The sequence below is a fragment of the Symsagittifera roscoffensis genome, chromosome 3, assembly GCF_963678635.1.
Source record: "Symsagittifera roscoffensis chromosome 3, txSymRosc1.1, whole genome shotgun sequence".
NCBI lineage: Eukaryota > Metazoa > Xenacoelomorpha > Acoela > Convolutidae > Symsagittifera > Symsagittifera roscoffensis.
In genome coordinates, this window is record NC_087064.1 from 59,159,769 (window position 1) to 59,178,671 (window position 18,903).

General features: G+C 36.2%; 2 protein-coding genes across 2 annotated transcripts in view; both read left to right on the forward strand.

Annotated features, from left to right (window-relative positions):
* The first annotated feature begins 5,396 nt into the window (after nt 1-5,396).
* On the forward strand, nt 5,397-11,265 carry LOC134841771 (uncharacterized). The gene is made up of 3 exons (XM_063857808.1): nt 5,397-6,056; nt 6,372-6,509; nt 11,067-11,265. The coding sequence occupies exons 1-3, from the start codon at nt 5,842-5,844 to the stop codon at nt 11,263-11,265; spliced, it is 552 nt and encodes a 183-aa protein (XP_063713878.1). The 5' UTR covers nt 5,397-5,841.
* Nucleotides 11,266-16,396: 5,131 nt separating this feature from the next.
* LOC134841405 (NPC intracellular cholesterol transporter 1-like) overlaps nt 16,397-18,903 on the forward strand; it is a 36,806-nt gene continuing 34,299 nt past the window's right edge. The window contains exons 1-2 of the mRNA XM_063857375.1: nt 16,397-17,234; nt 17,549-17,686. Of these exons, the coding sequence (XP_063713445.1) occupies nt 17,020-17,234; nt 17,549-17,686 (353 nt within the window). The 5' untranslated portion in view covers nt 16,397-17,019. The remainder of the gene's footprint in view (nt 17,235-17,548; nt 17,687-18,903) is intronic.

Below are 18,903 nucleotides of genomic sequence, written 5' to 3' on the forward strand. Positions count from 1 at the left end.
TGCCAAAGCCAGTTCTTTTGGTGGTTTTTCTAACATCGGGTCGATAAAAAAACGTTACTGTTTCCGGCTTCGATCAGAACGCTCTAATTAACTTATTTAACACTCCTAACACTCCTAAAATCACGGCTACAACTTATTTATTATATTACTATTGATTTTATTCAGCAGATGAAAATCATCATCTCCATCGAAGATGGATCAACCCTTTCCCTCAAATCCTAGCTTCGCGAAAACGAATTTAGATGTTACTAATTCAATTAAGGAAATGTCCAGGAAGCTAAAAATTTATAAAATGCAATTCTAGTTCTCCTCCCGAGACCCCTCCGGATTCTGGAACCCAGGGAATTACGTCCTTATTTCTTTCAGGAAGGCTGGTCACGTCGTCCCAACACCCTTCCTGGTTCTCGGGAAATGCTTTGTAAAGATTGTAGCTGCACAATCGTTACAAACCGGAATGGTCTTCCGACAAAAATCTCAATTGCTATTTCACTTTGTATCGTAAGCTTGTCGTTCACTTCGTCTATTTCAACGAACCTTGTTGTTCTTATTTTTTTTTTCATTTTCAGTTGTCGCGAAATCTCAAGGTCGCGACGTGTCTTTTTTTAACGAAATTTTACAAATTAGCTTTAAGCTATAAATTAACCCTTCCGTGTTCGTCGAAATGAACGATTAAGACCCTCTAATTCGTTAAAACCGTTAATCTGCCCACTCCGATCTAACAATAAAATTTCGAATTCGATTTTGCATTTCCGTACATTCTGGTCGAACGTCACAAATTATGTTCCGTGTCTCATTCCGTCAGATTGACACAGCCGAACCCTCCGAAGAGCAAGAAAAAGAACATTAGCGTTGTTAATGACAAACTTATCACAAAAAGGAGGGTCGGAATATTCTAGAAGGAAGTTTTTCAAAATTTGAGACCCAGCTATGAGATTATCTTTCCATGCAAACGGAAGCTGATCAAAAGTTATTTGACTGATGGCCTAAAAATGGTAATTTTTACATAGCCCTGAACAGACCAGAAATCTACCTGCTAAGTCTAGGCGGTGAAAAACGAGTAGCAATTAGGCAACTGACGCCGGCCAGTCGTCAATAGGTGCTTTTTCTACGCTCCGTCACTATGTAGTATTTGGGCGAATGTTACACCGATTTACGAACCCCTTCTAATCACAAGCGTGAAAAGTCCTCAAACACGCACAATCATTTCATAAACGTTTCAATACGTTCTCGAGAAAAACTGATATGTAACTCGGGTCTCGGCGGTTATAAAAAAAAACTTGCGACACAACCTCTTGCAGTACACCAAAGCCAAAAAAACTTCAAAAAAATGAACACAGAGAGGAAGCTGAGCTTCGCACCACTTTCAATACAAAACATAATGCATAAAAAGTCTGAACGGAAAAGTGAAAAACTGAAATGAATTTAAAACAATCTAATGTTATAACAATCAAGTAACGTACACAGAAAAAGGATTGGTGCTACGCAATTTCAATTCTTTTTTTTTGTCATGACCTTGGTTTTTTTCTCACGTTTTGGAGTCCCAAATGATCCTAAATGAAATCAAAAATATTGATGAACAATTTGCAACAAAACAACCTGCATTGGGGTTAAGAAAGTGCCCTTTTCTCTAATTGCTATAATGTAGCATCATACTGAAAAATTACATAATCACAGAACTAAAAACAAACGAATGCAAAAGTTTCCAACAACTGCTACAAAAAAAAACTTGAATTGCCACAAAAAAAGTAACTTGATGAAATCCTGATAACAAACTCTGAAAGCCAAAAAATAAACCAATTACATCAAATACTAAAATGGTACGCAAAATTTTCAAAACAAAAGCAAATAACATCACATCTGTAGTCAAGTACAAATTGTGATAACACTCGCATATCCTGCTGTTAGAGGAATTATTCACATTGCTCGAGGGGATGTTGAGTTTGTCGGAACTTGGTGAAGGAGTTGAAGTATGATTAGGGATTATGCCTTTTCGTTTCGGTTTACTGACTTTTTTGGGGTAGCTGTCGACTTTTGCAAAACTGTTCTCCAGCAGAAAAGTTTTTTGTGCTGCCAGTTATCGACAAAATTCGCCAGCGGCGCCAGCTTGAATTGATACTAATTGATGAACTTATACTAATCGATACCGAATCGATTGAATCCATACTAATCAAATTCTGAAGGATTCTTTGGTTTTTTTTTCAGGTTTTTAAACATACCCAGATTGTATTTTTTTTCTACAGATGCATGTGTAACAGAAAAAGTGCTTTCCGAATCTCTTGAATATGAAAAGTAAGTCATAATTCGGCAAATCATGAGCGGTCACTAAATTGTAATTCGTTGTTTGTCTATTAACCGTTACACAAATTATGCGTCCAACCCAGAAACTTTTTCGTGTAATTGCAATGATCAAATGCCAATTGATCTATGTCTGAAAAAATCTTAACGCTTATGCAACAAACCGCAGCAACTTCTCGTTCGTGCCTGTTACATTGGTGAAAGTGTAGTACTTTTTTTTCTACAAAAATTTGTCTCGCTGACGATTCAAAGGAGGTAATAAGCTTAAGCTAGTCCATCACATCCGGTCCTTTTTTAAGATCAAACGTTAACAGGTCTTTTTTTTCCCAAATTCAATTTAAAAAACGTCAGAATAAAGCGTAGTCGCATTATTGATAGACTTTAAATGTTTGCTTGCTAGATTTCTGCGGATCAGACTGCGGTCTGTCAACTTGCAAGATCAGTGACTTCAAATCGTAGTAAAATATTCTGGGAACGAACCATCGAGCTGTTCAGTTTTTAAGCTTGAGGTCATCTTTTCTGGGATTGGGCTCTGTGTTGACGACATCTTTGTCTTGCTATCGCAGTTCTAGATGTCTTTTCAGAGTTTCGAAAGAAGTGCTTGTTTAAAAATATTTGCAGCAAATCTCAGGTTGAATCGACGCAACTTGTGGTCGCCCGTACTCAGCCAGTTTCTGGAGACCCTTTATCAGCACATATTAATACTTTGACCCATTTTTCTACAGCAACAAGACACGATCAGACTGGCAGTGGTGAATCTGTTCGATACTCTTAAGGGTAACGGTTCGCCTTCGTTGAACCTGGACAGAAATTTAAATTTAATATCTAGATTTGGTTTGGAATATGAAAGTAGTTTTGGATAGGGGAAGAATAAAAATGAAGAACCAATAAGATTTTCAAAAGTCATGCAGAGGTTGCTTACCGAAAGACGTAGATTTGACAATTGTTCAGCTTTTCAAATCTGCCCATATCCATCACACCCAATGGCTTTTTGTATTCCCTATTCACTTCACAGTTCCTTTTTGTCGAAATCTTAAGTTGTGGCATGTTGCAGCAAAGCAGTATAGAAAGCAACGTTCATCATCTTTAGTTTCGATATTCGTGAGCAGAGTAGAAGCAGCGCTGTGGGCATCATGTAGCTGGAGGTAGGAACCTGCTCTTATTGGCGAGAAGACCGCGAAACTGGTTTGCAGTGTTTAATTCTATTGATAATCCATCCACTGCCATGCGGAGAGAATGAGTTGACTTCGTTGACCATATTTTCAATCAATCAGTTCCAACTATTGGTCCTCAGCTATTTCCTCGAAATACACGGTCAATGTCTTCATAGTTCAGATCAGCATGGTCCTTCCTTTCGTAGTTTCCAGTGTTCCGTCTCGCACTGTGGGGTTTTTGATCTTGCCCACAGAATTGACCTTTGTTCAGGAAATCGTTGAGCCTTTGCAGTATGAAAGCATCAATTTCCTACTTGTTTTGCACTCATCATGACTTGAAGCAAGTCCATTTCTTTTTCACCAAATTTGAGATCGTATCAGCGCATTTTCCCTCTGAACGTGCTTTCCGTCGGCGCAGCGGAAGAGTCGTCTCGATGCCATCCCAAACTGGCAAGACGTGTTTGTTCAGCAGATATTGTTGATAGCTTTCTGCAGTGAGAATTAGACTCAAAGAATTTATACTAAAAGACTCCTTAATTCACAGCCTTAAATTTTGGTGTTAAATTGAGAGTAGACGCTTAAAATGTTTATAACACGAAATACATGGCGCGTTACTTGTCCCAGATTGGCCAACTTGTCAATGTTTAAATCCTATAACTTTACAAAAATTATCACAGGAGAAAAACTTTTTTTAAATTTGAGATCAGGATAACAATACGTTATGAATAATAATTCAAAAATTCATCAAAAAATTGCTATTTAAAGAAGCCAAATTTATCTGGAGTAAGAAACCATCCCGAACACCCAACCACAAGTAGTCGGAAAAAAATTGTTTTATAGTCGGATCAAAAACTGTTCTCGGTGGATTTTTTTGACACAAGTTTGGGGCTCTGAGAATTGTCATTTCTACCAGCTTCGATAATTTAAGGCGGGCGCATTATTTCCAGGTTTTCATTCACGTGTAGGCGGTGAATTCATCCCGCTGGTAAAACATTCCAAAATAAATCAAAAATGCCAACTGGTCCAATTTATGCGTTCTTAAGAATTAGAAAATTTGAAATTTTCATATATTCCTTCTTATTTTTAAAACAATTACATATGAATACCAAAAATATCACAGCATTCACACCTAAATGGCTTATGGCGCCTTAAGAACATTTTATGGCGCCTTAACGTTCTCTAATTGAGATTTGAGTTGATTGGAAAAATTTGCCTGATTGCTATACTGCTATACTTTCTACAAAACTGCGCTGAAAATGTTTCCGCATATAATAGTACACCGCCATGTAACTCGCAACACTCCGAAACATACCGTTTTTTAGCATGACTGACTATCAAGCATTTTATGTAAAAAGCTTTGATTATATTTTTGAAAGCGGTTGCAATTTGAATGGAGAATGAAACGGTGAAGAAAATTCATTTCTGACGTACCTTTCATTATTTCGTTTCAGAAGCAGTCTTTTATCCATTTTGGTAGTCGCATGATGCGCTCTTGAATTAGATTCACTAATGAAAAATACTACCACATTGGTTTCATAAAATTATGCTGCGCAACCGTTACCTGTCTTTTACGATGCTAGGTAAAAATGACGACAGGGCATTAAGTGATATAATAATGAGACGCCATATGAGCGTTTAAACGTTTAAAACGAGCTGTTGGAATTTAAGCGGTTTACATTTCTCAATAAAAATGAAGAGTTGTGTGGGACTGAAAGTCCCAAAAACCGTTGTCGTCTCAACAGCCGTCGTCTTATTTGCAGTTTTCTAGGAAGAGATTTCGCCTTAATCACAGGATGCTGTTTCTATATTATCGTTTCCTTTTTTTAACGTCCCAAATATGTTATCGGCTCATAGTTTTCCCCCTATTTCAAAGTAAGGGAAAAAAGTATTTAATTGTGGGGATGTTTTGTTGACTATTGAATAAAAATTTTCTAAATAATAAGCGAACGCAAAAAGCGATTGAGTCCTTGTAGCGAAATATAAAAAATAGAAAAGTCCCTTTCTCTATTAAACTACTTCATTTATCACGCCTTTTAAACTGAATAAGCAGTTTAAGTGAACTTTCGATGTACATGAAAATTAATTTTGTTTAGTCTGACGACGCCGAGGCTTTGGCTCCTTCTGCGTGAATTTACTGATATTTACTTTCTTCGTCTAACTTTTTAACATTAAATGGCTGTACGTTCGTACTATTGAAACAGAAAATTTGATTTGAGCATTTGAAAGCTATTAATTCTTTCAAATCAATTGTACGAAGTTGAAAAATGTATTTTACTTTCTCGCTATTACAGTCTTGCAACTAAAAACAAACTGATGACAGCTTAAACAAAAAAAAAAACAGTCCAAATTTGACCTCAGAAAACTTGACCGAAAATAAAAAAAAACCGACGTTATGAGTTCGCCACCAGCTGTCGCGGCGATCAAGCAACCCACAGAAGTTGACCTGAGGAAGAAGGATTCGACATCAAGTTCAACTATAGTCACCACCCGGGAAAGCTCCTCGGATGGAAGCGGAGGCGAGGATGACGCCTGCAACTTCCTGAACTGCGGTTGTCTGGAGACCTTCTCTAACGTTGTAACTGGATTCATCGAGGGCATTTTCTACAAGTAAGAGTTGATTTTATTATGTTTTTTTTCTTACGTTTCGGTCTTTGCAGGAGAGCCCAAGATTCGAACCAGACTCCTTTTGTGCCAAATGTTCTAAAGATGATTTTTTCCAAGATACCGTCCACAATAGGTCTTCAGCTGGTAACTGCAGTAAATTGCTCATTATTTTACAATTTTGAATTGAATCGAGAATAAACGACAGCGTCGCTCAAGTTATCTATCGACATTCCTGAGGAGTACTTCATTTTATTTGCACACCCAACTCCGGTGGTTAATTTCCAATGATGAATGACCCTGCTTGGCTTTTTTTAACAGGATCGGCCTGTTCACTGGATCCTATCCCTGGGCAGGTATCCTGATTGGTCTGGCCATTTTCTTCATTCCTCTGGCAGGCATTGCCCGCTACAACGAGGAGACAGACGGGTCCAAACTGTGGGTTCCTCAGGACTCAAGGTAGAACTCTACTTTTGCAAGAGAAAAAACTTTTTGTCATAGAAATCGGATAGATCATAGAAGTTTAGTTAAAAAAACAGTTTGATTTCTAATTCTAAACACAAACAGATATATAGCAAAACTTCCATGCCGAAGTAGAAATTTCAATGACAATTCAAATCTCGAAATCGATTTAAAGTTAAATGTCATTTAACTGCATATAATGTCAAAACAATCCAGCTTACTCTTTAAAATAAAATTCTAGATGAAAATGTTTTAGCACTCTATAATTGTTACTAAATAATGACAACTTTGATAATCTTGATTTCCAAACCAGATCAAATCCAGGCACTTCATTAATTTTTCAGATAATTTTGATCTATTTTAAATGCCAAATCGTCTGTAATCTTTTCGTTGGCCAACAAAATTTAGACCTCTAGACACAAAATTGACGCATGATTTTGAGCTCCTAGAAATTTTGGGCACGAATTAAATCAAATTTGAATTCTCGATGAAAAATCAATTAAAATATTCTCCTGGTCTCGGCTCCTATTAGGTAAAAGCTGCTATCTTTAACGTTTGAAACGAATTTTTCCCTTACGGTGCTGATTTAAATTATCCTGACATAACGAACAAAACTTGGAACTTAAGACGCGTTGTTCACAACTTAAGTTGGCGTTAGACAAACCCCGGAGAAGTATAATTTGTTTTGCAAAAATTGGGCCTAAATTTTACCCCAAAATCAATCAATTTTAGATTTTTTAGTCACTGTAAAAATACGACATTACTTTCCGTTTTATTGCTCTAAACACTTAATCAAAATGAGCCTCTTTTTTCGCCTAACAAAGCTTAAGAGGGGTATAAGCTCTAAAAGTTTGAGCAAAACATTTCAAATCTGTTTAGACAAAAAATTGATTTTTATTTAGTATGAATGACATTTTTTGGCAATTGATCAAGCAAAAATCAATTTATTTAGGCTAAATTTCAAAAGTATAGTGCTAATTTAAAATTTTGGAACAAATAGGATTGGACAAACGAGCAAATAGGATTGGAGTTTTAACTTTCCATTTTATTTCGTTTTTTTCCGGATAATTTAAGTTAGGATATTCGTATAATTTGTTTGGCCACATAAGAGGCTTATTTTGATGTAGTTTCGACAACAATTGAACCGACAGTTCTGGCATAATTTTTTTTATTCTCTAAAAAGCCGAAAACTTATATGATGTTGAAGTAATCGAAGCTATGAAAAAACAGGATAATTTTCGAAGATCTTTTGCTTGATGGGGATGTTTAAAGTTATAAACTTTTGTAAATTGATTCACAAAATAGGCGAGCACGTTTTGTGGGGGGGTTTGGATTTTCAAAAAATTTTCGAAACTTTGTCGACCTTTTTTTGATTTTCCGAGCTCTCCTTGAGCAACAAAAAGTCCATGTTTTGACCAAAATTTCTGCACAAAACTTGAAAAATTAACTCATAACACTTTAATTTGTGAATTGGGTAAGCTGAAAATATTGTTTTCCCAAAGTGTTCCAACTTAAGTTTTAATGGTTTTCACTTAGTCAGGATCGAAGAATCAATTTGAAACTGTGTTATTGTAAAATTTAAAGCTCTAGTCGGCTCCAAAAAAAAAACAAGACTGCTCGTATCAGGGCGAAGCCCTGAATGTTCCGACTGCCTATTAAGGTTTATGGAGCAGTAATATCAATAAAAACTAAAAGTAATATAACACAATAATTTTTTTTTCTTCAAAAATTTGAAGTTTTTTATAAAAATCATCCCCCCACACGCCATATAAAGTACAAAAGGATAGATTTCGCTACTTGTAACAAATCAATTATGGCAAATAAGCTTCGTTGAATCAATTTGGAACAATTTTTAAGACGGATTAACTCTCCGCTTACGCGTTAATAGCGCGAAATATATCGCGCGTTAATTGTCCCAAATTGGCCAAAATGGCAATTTTTAAACCCCCATAACTTTACGAAAAATGATCACAGGTGAAATATCTTTTCAAATTTGAGCTCAGGACAACAATACCTTTCGAATGATATAAAATAACTCCGTCAAAAATTGCTAGTTAAAAAGTCGAAATTTGTCTGAAGAAAAAAAACCCACCCGAGCACAAATATTCCGTTACTTTCGTATCGAAAGTCGGAACAATTATTGCGAACACACTTTTGCCTGCAATTATTCAGCAAAACAGTTTCGTAAATTTTTTCTTACGGCTTTGAAAAAATGGACGGAATATTTAGACCAATTAGGGCCTGTGCAGTTTTTGTTCAGACCAATTGTGATTTTTAATCATCTGATAAAAATCTTTGCATAGAGCTCAAATTAAAACTATATGATAATTTGTGATGTAATAAGACTTTGAACAAGGGCAGTTTGACTGTGTGGGGATAAACAAGTGCGCTCAATTTTCAATTCTTAAATCAAAATGCGTAGCAGAGGCAGCAAAAAAAACCGCTCGTATATCGGACCAAAGCGCTGAAAGTTCCGAGTGCCGTCTAATACATATCGAATAGTTTTTGGGGAAAATATTGAAAAACAATAATGTTTGGACAATATAAAATATCAAGAATGAAGGTTTGAGTCGTACGAAATTATTACAACCGATTAGCTATCCTCACTTCATATTAACACGATTTCGTTGTGCGGGTTAATTCGCCACGAATAATTAACTCGCGTTACGCTTTCAATATTATGAAGAAAATCTTCAAAGCGCTTATAAATTATCCCAGATCATCGCCATATTGGCAATTTCCAAACCTCCAAATTTTTGCAAAAAGAACGTTGGAAGTAAAATATATCCTTAAATCGAATTTCAGAGAGTCATTATTTTCAATGGGGCAAATAAAACTTTGTTAAAACTATGATTTCGATTGCCGTAAAGTGACTGAAGGTACGCTCGTTCATAGAAACAAGACTGCTCGTATATCAAAGCAAAGCCCTGAATGATCCAACTTTCCCATATCGAATTTTTTTCCGGAAAATAAAATATTGACAAACTTTAAATTTTCGACAATAGCAAATGTCAAGTGAGAAATTTTGAATCTTACGAAACTGATACTACCGATTACCTAGCCTCAATTCAATTTGGAACAATTTTGTTGTGCGGAATAATTCACCATGCATAAGAAATTCGCTTTACGCTTTCACGGTGATAGATAAAATCCTCAAAGCGCACATAAAATAGTCCAGAGTATACCCAAAATATATTGGCCATTTTCAAACTCCCAAAATGTTGCAAAAAAGATCGGAAGTAAAATGTTTTTAAATTTGATATCGGATTGTCGATATCTTCATTTGGGCATAATTTTTTTTGTTAAAAACTATTATTTTGATCACCGAAAACTGACTGAATAAAAGAGAACCACACCAAGCTTAAATATTCCGTTTTGTTCGAAAATTGGAACAACAACGTTTCGATTTGTGCCAAATAAGTCTCTGTGTAGTTTACATTGAGTGTGGGGAAACTAATTCAAAAATATTCACTTTTCTTTTTTTGCCTGCATTTTAAAATATATGCAGAAAGTTTGCTCAAAAGAGATAAAAGCGCAGCTCAAAATTTCTGGTCGACTTTTCTTTTTTGTTCCGACTCTTCTAACGAAAGTAATGGAATGTTTGTGCTCGGGGTGGTTTTTTTCTTCAGACAAATTGCGACTTTTTAATTGGCCATTTTTGATGAAATTTTTTTGAATAAAGGTATTGTTTCCTGAGCTTAAATTTGAAGAGGTAATTCATCTGTGATCATTTTTTGTTTAGCTATTGGGGTTTGAAGGTTGCCATTTTGGCCAATTTGGGATAATTAATGAGCGATGTTTTTCGCGTTAATAATGCGTGAGCGGAGATTTAAATCGTCTTAAAAATCGTTCCAAATTGGTTGAAGGAAGATTATTTGGCAAAAATTCTTGTTACTGTGAGCGAATTTATCACTTTGTACTTTATGTGTGGGGGGATAATTTTTGCAAAAAGAATCTCAAATTAAAAAAAGTTCATTGTATTCTTATTATATTTAATTTTTTCATGTTATTACTGCTCCATAGACCTTAAAAAGGCAGTCGGAACATTCAGAGCTTCACCCTGATACGAGCAGTCTTGTTATACGTTTATCATACAAAAGTAACAATTTTTGTTAAACATTCAAGTCTAATTGAAGAGAATTCGAATCCAATTATTACCAAGTCTTTGGAAAATGGCCCGATGTTGGCGCAAATCAGTGGTGGGAGGCGTGGTAATTTTGGGCGTCAAAAAAACTCGTAAGTAGTACCAAATAAGGACGACTTGCCTATTGAGGGGGTCAAATCTCTATACTATTTGCCTGGTTAGTGGGTCAAAGCTGTAATCAATTTGGCTGGTGAGCGGGTCATATCGCCCGACTCCTGCCTACATACGCTACTGGCCACATGAATCAAAATCTTTCACGCTCAATTCATCCGTTAATTCCTTGTGGTCGAAAGGATGCTGTTGAAAATGCTCAGCTGCCTCAGATAATCCAGATTTCTTCAAAAATCGGAACGGTCGAAGAGACCTTCAACAAAGCTGAAAGTAATATTCGGTTTGGTTGTTGTTTGCAGGGCAGTTGCGGACTACAGGCGGTCCACTGACTTGTTCCCTGGCTACCAGAGGATAGCACAGGTCATAGTAGTGGCCACAGATGTGCTGGACTCCGCCATACTCACAGAAGCACTCACTCTAGATGAGAAGATCAAAGCCATAACTGTGCAGAGCGGAAATCAAAATGTGAGTAAAGTGATTAAGTTGAATCAAACGTAAATTTAAAAACGTTTAAATATGTTTGCGATATGCCAGTGAACATTTGTGTAAGTCAGCCATTTTGTTCTGAAAATTGACCCGCAAACGAAATAGTGTACTTTACCGTATTTGTAGCGTTTTTTGCCTTTTCGTAAAGGCAGGCTTAAAAGAAAAATTTTCTTTTGATCTTTTTTTGACAAATAAATTGATCATTTCTGGCTTACAACTTTTCCCGGCTGTATCAAACTCCCAAGGATGGACGAAACTTATTATTTGCTGCCTCTGTCCTTATTTCTTTCAGGAAGGCTGGTCACGTCGTCCCAACACCCTTCCTGGTTCTCGGGAAATGCTTTGTAAAGATTGTAGCTGCACAATCGTTACAAACCGGAATGGTCTTCCGACAAAAATCTCAATTGCTATTTCACTTTGTATCGTAAGCTTGTCGTTCACTTCGTCTATTTCAACGAACCTTGTTGTTCTTATTTTTTTTTTCATTTTCAGTTGTCGCGAAATCTCAAGGTCGCGACGTGTCTTTTTTTAACGAAATTTTACAAATTAGCTTTAAGCTATAAATTAACCCTTCCGTGTTCGTCGAAATGAACGATTAAGACCCTCTAATTCGTTAAAACCGTTAATCTGCCCACTCCGATCTAACAATAAAATTTCGAATTCGATTTTGCATTTCCGTACATTCTGGTCGAACGTCACAAATTATGTTCCGTGTCTCATTCCGTCAGATTGACACAGCCGAACCCTCCGAAGAGCAAGAAAAAGAACATTAGCGTTGTTAATGACAAACTTATCACAAAAAGGAGGGTCGGAATATTCTAGAAGGAAGTTTTTCAAAATTTGAGACCCAGCTATGAGATTATCTTTCCATGCAAACGGAAGCTGATCAAAAGTTATTTGACTGATGGCCTAAAAATGGTAATTTTTACATAGCCCTGAACAGACCAGAAATCTACCTGCTAAGTCTAGGCGGTGAAAAACGAGTAGCAATTAGGCAACTGAAGCCGGCCAGTCGTCAATAGGTGCTTTTTCTACGCTCCGTCACTATGTAGTATTTGGGCGAATGTTACACCGATTTACGAACCCCTTCTAATCACAAGCGTGAAAAGTCCTCAAACACGCACAATCATTTCATAAACGTTTCAATACGTTCTCGAGAAAAACTGATATGTAACTCGGGTCTCGGCGGTTATAAAAAAAACTTGCGACACAACCTCTTGCAGTACACCAAAGCCAAAAAAACTTCAAAAAAATGAACACAGAGAGGAAGCTGAGCTTCGCACCACTTTCAATACAAAACATAATGCATAAAAAGTCTGAACGGAAAAGTGAAAAACTGAAATGAATTTAAAACAATCTAATGTTATAACAATCAAGTAACGTACACAGAAAAAGGATTGGTGCTACGCAATTTCAATTCTTTTTTTTTGTCATGACCTTGGTTTTTTTCTCACGTTTTGGAGTCCCAAATGATCCTAAATGAAATCAAAAATATTGATGAACAATTTGCAACAAAACAACCTGCATTGGGGTTAAGAAAGTGCCCTTTTCTCTAATTGCTATAATGTAGCATCATACTGAAAAATTACATAATCACAGAACTAAAAACAAACGAATGCAAAAGTTTCCAACAACTGCTACAAAAAAAAACTTGAATTGCCACAAAAAAAGTAACTTGATGAAATCCTGATAACAAACTCTGAAAGCCAAAAAATAAACCAATTACATCAAATACTAAAATGGTACGCAAAATTTTCAAAACAAAAGCAAATAACATCACATCTGTAGTCAAGTACAAATTGTGATAACACTCGCATATCCTGCTGTTAGAGGAATTATTCACATTGCTCGAGGGGATGTTGAGTTTGTCGGAACTTGGTGAAGGAGTTGAAGTATGATTAGGGATTATGCCTTTTCGTTTCGGTTTACTGACTTTTTTGGGGTAGCTGTCGACTTTTGCAAAACTGTTCTCCAGCAGAAAAGTTTTTTGTGCTGCCAGTTATCGACAAAATTCGCCAGCGGCGCCAGCTTGAATTGATACTAATTGATGAACTTATACTAATCGATACCGAATCGATTGAATCCATACTAATCAAATTCTGAAGGATTCTTTGGTTTTTTTTTTCAGGTTTTTAAACATACCCAGATTGTATTTTTTTTCTACAGATGCATGTGTAACAGAAAAAGTGCTTTCCGAATCTCTTGAATATGAAAAGTAAGTCATAATTCGGCAAATCATGAGCGGTCACTAAATTGTAATTCGTTGTTTGTCTATTAACCGTTACACAAATTATGCGTCCAACCCAGAAACTTTTTCGTGTAATTGCAATGATCAAATGCCAATTGATCTATGTCTGAAAAAATCTTAACGCTTATGCAACAAACCGCAGCAACTTCTCGTTCGTGCCTGTTACATTGGTGAAAGTGTAGTACTTTTTTTTCTACAAAAATTTGTCTCGCTGACGATTCAAAGGAGGTAATAAGCTTAAGCTAGTCCATCACATCCGGTCCTTTTTTAAGATCAAACGTTAACAGGTCTTTTTTTTCCCAAATTCAATTTAAAAAACGTCAGAATAAAGCGTAGTCGCATTATTGATAGACTTTAAATGTTTGCTTGCTAGATTTCTGCGGATCAGACTGCGGTCTGTCAACTTGCAAGATCAGTGACTTCAAATCGTAGTAAAATATTCTGGGAACGAACCATCGAGCTGTTCAGTTTTTAAGCTTGAGGTCATCTTTTCTGGGATTGGGCTCTGTGTTGACGACATCTTTGTCTTGCTATCGCAGTTCTAGATGTCTTTTCAGAGTTTCGAAAGAAGTGCTTGTTTAAAAAAATTTGCAGCAAATCTCAGGTTGAATCGACGCAACTTGTGGTCGCCCGTACTCAGCCAGTTTCTGGAGACCCTTTATCAGCACATATTAATACTTTGACCCATTTTTCTACAGCAACAAGACACGATCAGACTGGCAGTGGTGAATCTGTTCGATACTCTTAAGGGTAACGGTTCGCCTTCGTTGAACCTGGACAGAAATTTAAATTTAATATCTAGATTTGGTTTGGAATATGAAAGTAGTTTTGGATAGGGGAAGAATAAAAATGAAGAACCAATAAGATTTTCAAAAGTCATGCAGAGGTTGCTTACCGAAAGACGTAGATTTGACAATTGTTCAGCTTTTCAAATCTGCCCATATCCATCACACCCAATGGCTTTTTGTATTCCCTATTCACTTCACAGTTCCTTTTTGTCGAAATCTTAAGTTGTGGCATGTTGCAGCAAAGCAGTATAGAAAGCAACGTTCATCATCTTTAGTTTCGATATTCGTGAGCAGAGTAGAAGCAGCGCTGTGGGCATCATGTAGCTGGAGGTAGGAACCTGCTCTTATTGGCGAGAAGACCGCGAAACTGGTTTGCAGTGTTTAATTCTATTGATAATCCATCCACTGCCATGCGGAGAGAATGAGTTGACTTCGTTGACCATATTTTCAATCAATCAGTTCCAACTATTGGTCCTCAGCTATTTCCTCGAAATACACGGTCAATGTCTTCATAGTTCAGATCAGCATGGTCCTTCCTTTCGTAGTTTCCAGTGTTCCGTCTCGCACTGTGGGGTTTTTGATCTTGCCCACAGAATTGACCTTTGTTCAGGAAATCGTTGAGCCTTTGCAGTATGAAAGCATCAATTTCCTACTTGTTTTGCACTCATCATGACTTGAAGCAAGTCCATTTCTTTTTCACCAAATTTGAGATCGTATCAGCGCATTTTCCCTCTGAACGTGCTTTCCGTCGGCGCAGCGGAAGAGTCGTCTCGATGCCATCCCAAACTGGCAAGACGTGTTTGTTCAGCAGATATTGTTGATAGCTTTCTGCAGTGAGAATTAGACTCAAAGAATTTATACTAAAAGACTCCTTAATTCACAGCCTTAAATTTTGGTGTTAAATTGAGAGTAGACGCTTAAAATGTTTATAACACGAAATACATGGCGCGTTACTTGTCCCAGATTGGCCAACTTGTCAATGTTTAAATCCTATAACTTTACAAAAATTATCACAGGAGAAAAACTTTTTTTAAATTTGAGATCAGGATAACAATACGTTATGAATAATAATTCAAAAATTCATCAAAAAATTGCTATTTAAAGAAGCCAAATTTATCTGGAGTAAGAAACCATCCCGAACACCCAACCACAAGTAGTCGGAAAAAAATTGTTTTATAGTCGGATCAAAAACTGTTCTCGGTGGATTTTTTTGACACAAGTTTGGGGCTCTGAGAATTGTCATTTCTACCAGCTTCGATAATTTAAGGCGGGCGCATTATTTCCAGGTTTTCATTCACGTGTAGGCGGTGAATTCATCCCGCTGGTAAAACATTCCAAAATAAATCAAAAATGCCAACTGGTCCAATTTATGCGTTCTTAAGAATTAGAAAATTTGAAATTTTCATATATTCCTTCTTATTTTTAAAACAATTACATATGAATACCAAAAATATCACAGCATTCACACCTAAATGGCTTATGGCGCCTTAAGAACATTTTATGGCGCCTTAACGTTCTCTAATTGAGATTTGAGTTGATTGGAAAAATTTGCCTGATTGCTATACTGCTATACTTTCTACAAAACTGCGCTGAAAATGTTTCCGCATATAATAGTACACCGCCATGTAACTCGCAACACTCCGAAACATACCGTTTTTTAGCATGACTGACTATCAAGCATTTTATGTAAAAAGCTTTGATTATATTTTTGAAAGCGGTTGCAATTTGAATGGAGAATGAAACGGTGAAGAAAATTCATTTCTGACGTACCTTTCATTATTTCGTTTCAGAAGCAGTCTTTTATCCATTTTGGTAGTCGCATGATGCGCTCTTGAATTAGATTCACTAATGAAAAATACTACCACATTGGTTTCATAAAATTATGCTGCGCAACCGTTACCTGTCTTTTACGATGCTAGGTAAAAATGACGACAGGGCATTAAGTGATATAATAATGAGACGCCATATGAGCGTTTAAACGTTTAAAACGAGCTGTTGGAATTTAAGCGGTTTACATTTCTCAATAAAAATGAAGAGTTGTGTGGGACTGAAAGTCCCAAAAACCGTTGTCGTCTCAACAGCCGTCGTCTTATTTGCAGTTTTCTAGGAAGAGATTTCGCCTTAATCACAGGATGCTGTTTCTATATTATCGTTTCCTTTTTTTAACGTCCCAAATATGTTATCGGCTCATAGTTTTCCCCCTATTTCAAAGTAAGGGAAAAAAGTATTTAATTGTGGGGATGTTATGTTGACTATTGAATAAAAATTTTCTAAATAATAAGCGAACGCAAAAAGCGATTGAGTCCTTGTAGCGAAATATAAAAAATAGAAAAGTCCCTTTCTCTATTAAACTACTTCATTTATCACGCCTTTTAAACTGAATAAGCAGTTTAAGTGAACTTTCGATGTACATGAAAATTAATTTTGTTTAGTCTGACGACGCCGAGGCTTTGGCTCCTTCTGCGTGAATTTACTGATATTTACTTTCTTCGTCTAACTTTTTAACATTAAATGGCTGTACGTTCGTACTATTGAAACAGAAAATTTGATTTGAGCATTTGAAAGCTATTAATTCTTTCAAATCAATTGTACGAAGTTGAAAAATGTATTTTACTTTCTCGCTATTACAGTCTTGCAACTAAAAACAAACTGATGACAGCTTAAACAAAAAAAAAACAGTCCAAATTTGACCTCAGAAAACTTGACCGAAAATAAAAAAAAACCGACGTTATGAGTTCGCCACCAGCTGTCGCGGCGATCAAGCAACCCACAGAAGTTGACCTGAGGAAGAAGGATTCGACATCAAGTTCAACTATAGTCACCACCCGGGAAAGCTCCTCGGATGGAAGCGGAGGCGAGGATGACGCCTGCAACTTCCTGAACTGCGGTTGTCTGGAGACCTTCTCTAACGTTGTAACTGGATTCATCGAGGGCATTTTCTACAAGTAAGAGTTGATTTTATTATGTTTTTTTCTTACGTTTCGGTCTTTGCAGGAGAGCCCAAGATTCGAACCAGACTCCTTTTGTGCCAAATGTTCTAAAGATGATTTTTTCCAAGATACCGTCCACAATAGGTCTTCAGCTGGTAACTGCAGTAAATTGCTCATTATTTTACAATTTTGAATTGAATCGAGAATAAACGACAGCGTCGCTCAAGTTATCTATCGACATTCCTGAGGAGTACTTCATTTTATTTGCACACCCAACTCCGGTGGTTAATTTCCAATGATGAATGACCCTGCTTGGCTTTTTTTAACAGGATCGGCCTGTTCACTGGATCCTATCCCTGGGCAGGTATCCTGATTGGTCTGGCCATTTTCTTCATTCCTCTGGCAGGCATTGCCCGCTACAACGAGGAGACAGACGGGTCCAAACTGTGGGTTCCTCAGGACTCAAGGTAGAACTCTACTTTTGCAAGAGAAAAAACTTTTTGTCATAGAAATCGGATAGATCATAGAAGTTTAGTTAAAAAAACAGTTTGATTTCTAATTCTAAACACAAACAGATATATAGCAAAACTTCCATGCCGAAGTAGAAATTTCAATGACAATTCAAATCTCGAAATCGATTTAAAGTTAAATGTCATTTAACTGCATATAATGTCAAAACAATCCAGCTTACTCTTTAAAATAAAATTCTAGATGAAAATGTTTTAGCACTCTATAATTGTTACTAAATAATGACAACTTTGATAATCTTGATTTCCAAACCAGATCAAATCCAGGCACTTCATTAATTTTTCAGATAATTTTGATCTATTTTAAATGCCAAATCGTCTGTAATCTTTTCGTTGGCCAACAAAATTTAGACCTCTAGACACAAAATTGACGCATGATTTTGAGCTCCTAGAAATTTTGGGCACGAATTAAATCAAATTTGAATTCTCGATGAAAAATCAATTAAAATATTCTCCTGGTCTCGGCTCCTATTAGGTAAAAGCTGCTATCTTTAACGTTTGAAACGAATTTTTCCCTTACGGTGCTGATTTAAATTATCCTGACATAACGAACAAAACTTGGAACTTAAGACGCGTTGTTCACAACTTAAGTTGGCGTTAGACAAACCCCGGAGAAGTATAATTTGTTTTGCAAAAATTGGGCCTAAATTTTACCCCAAAATCAATCAATTTTAGATTTTTTAGTCACTGTAAAAATACGACATTACTTTCCGTTTTATTGCTCTAAACACTTAATCAAAATGAGCCTCTTTTTTCGCCTAACAAAGCTTAAGAGGGGTATAAGCTCTAAAAGTTTGAGCAAAACATTTCAAATCTGTTTAGACAAAAAATTGATTTTTATTTAGTATGAATGACATTTTTTGGCAATTGATCAAGCAAAAATCAATTTATTTAGGCTAAATTTCAAAAGTATAGTGCTAATTTAAAATTTTGGAACAAATAGGATTGGACAAACGAGCAAATAGGATTGGAGTTTTAACTTTCCATTTTATTTCGTTTTTTTCCGGATAATTTAAGTTAGGATATTCGTATAATTTGTTTGGCCACATAAGAGGCTTATTTTGATGTAGTTTCGACAACAATTGAACCGACAGTTCTGGCATAATTTTTTTTATTCTCTAAAAAGCCGAAAACTTATATGATGTTGAAGTAATCGA

Excerpts from the sequence above, each read along its gene's own strand:
- LOC134841771 (XM_063857808.1), top strand. The coding sequence starts at position 5,842 with ATGAGTTCGCCACCAGCTGTCGCGGCGATCAAGCAACCCACAGAAGTT. Across the intron at positions 6,057-6,371 it reads ATCGAGGGCATTTTCTACAA|GATCGGCCTGTTCACTGGAT; the intron begins GTAAGAGTTGAT and ends TTTTTTTAACAG. Across the intron at positions 6,510-11,066 it reads TGGGTTCCTCAGGACTCAAG|GGCAGTTGCGGACTACAGGC; the intron begins GTAGAACTCTAC and ends TGTTGTTTGCAG.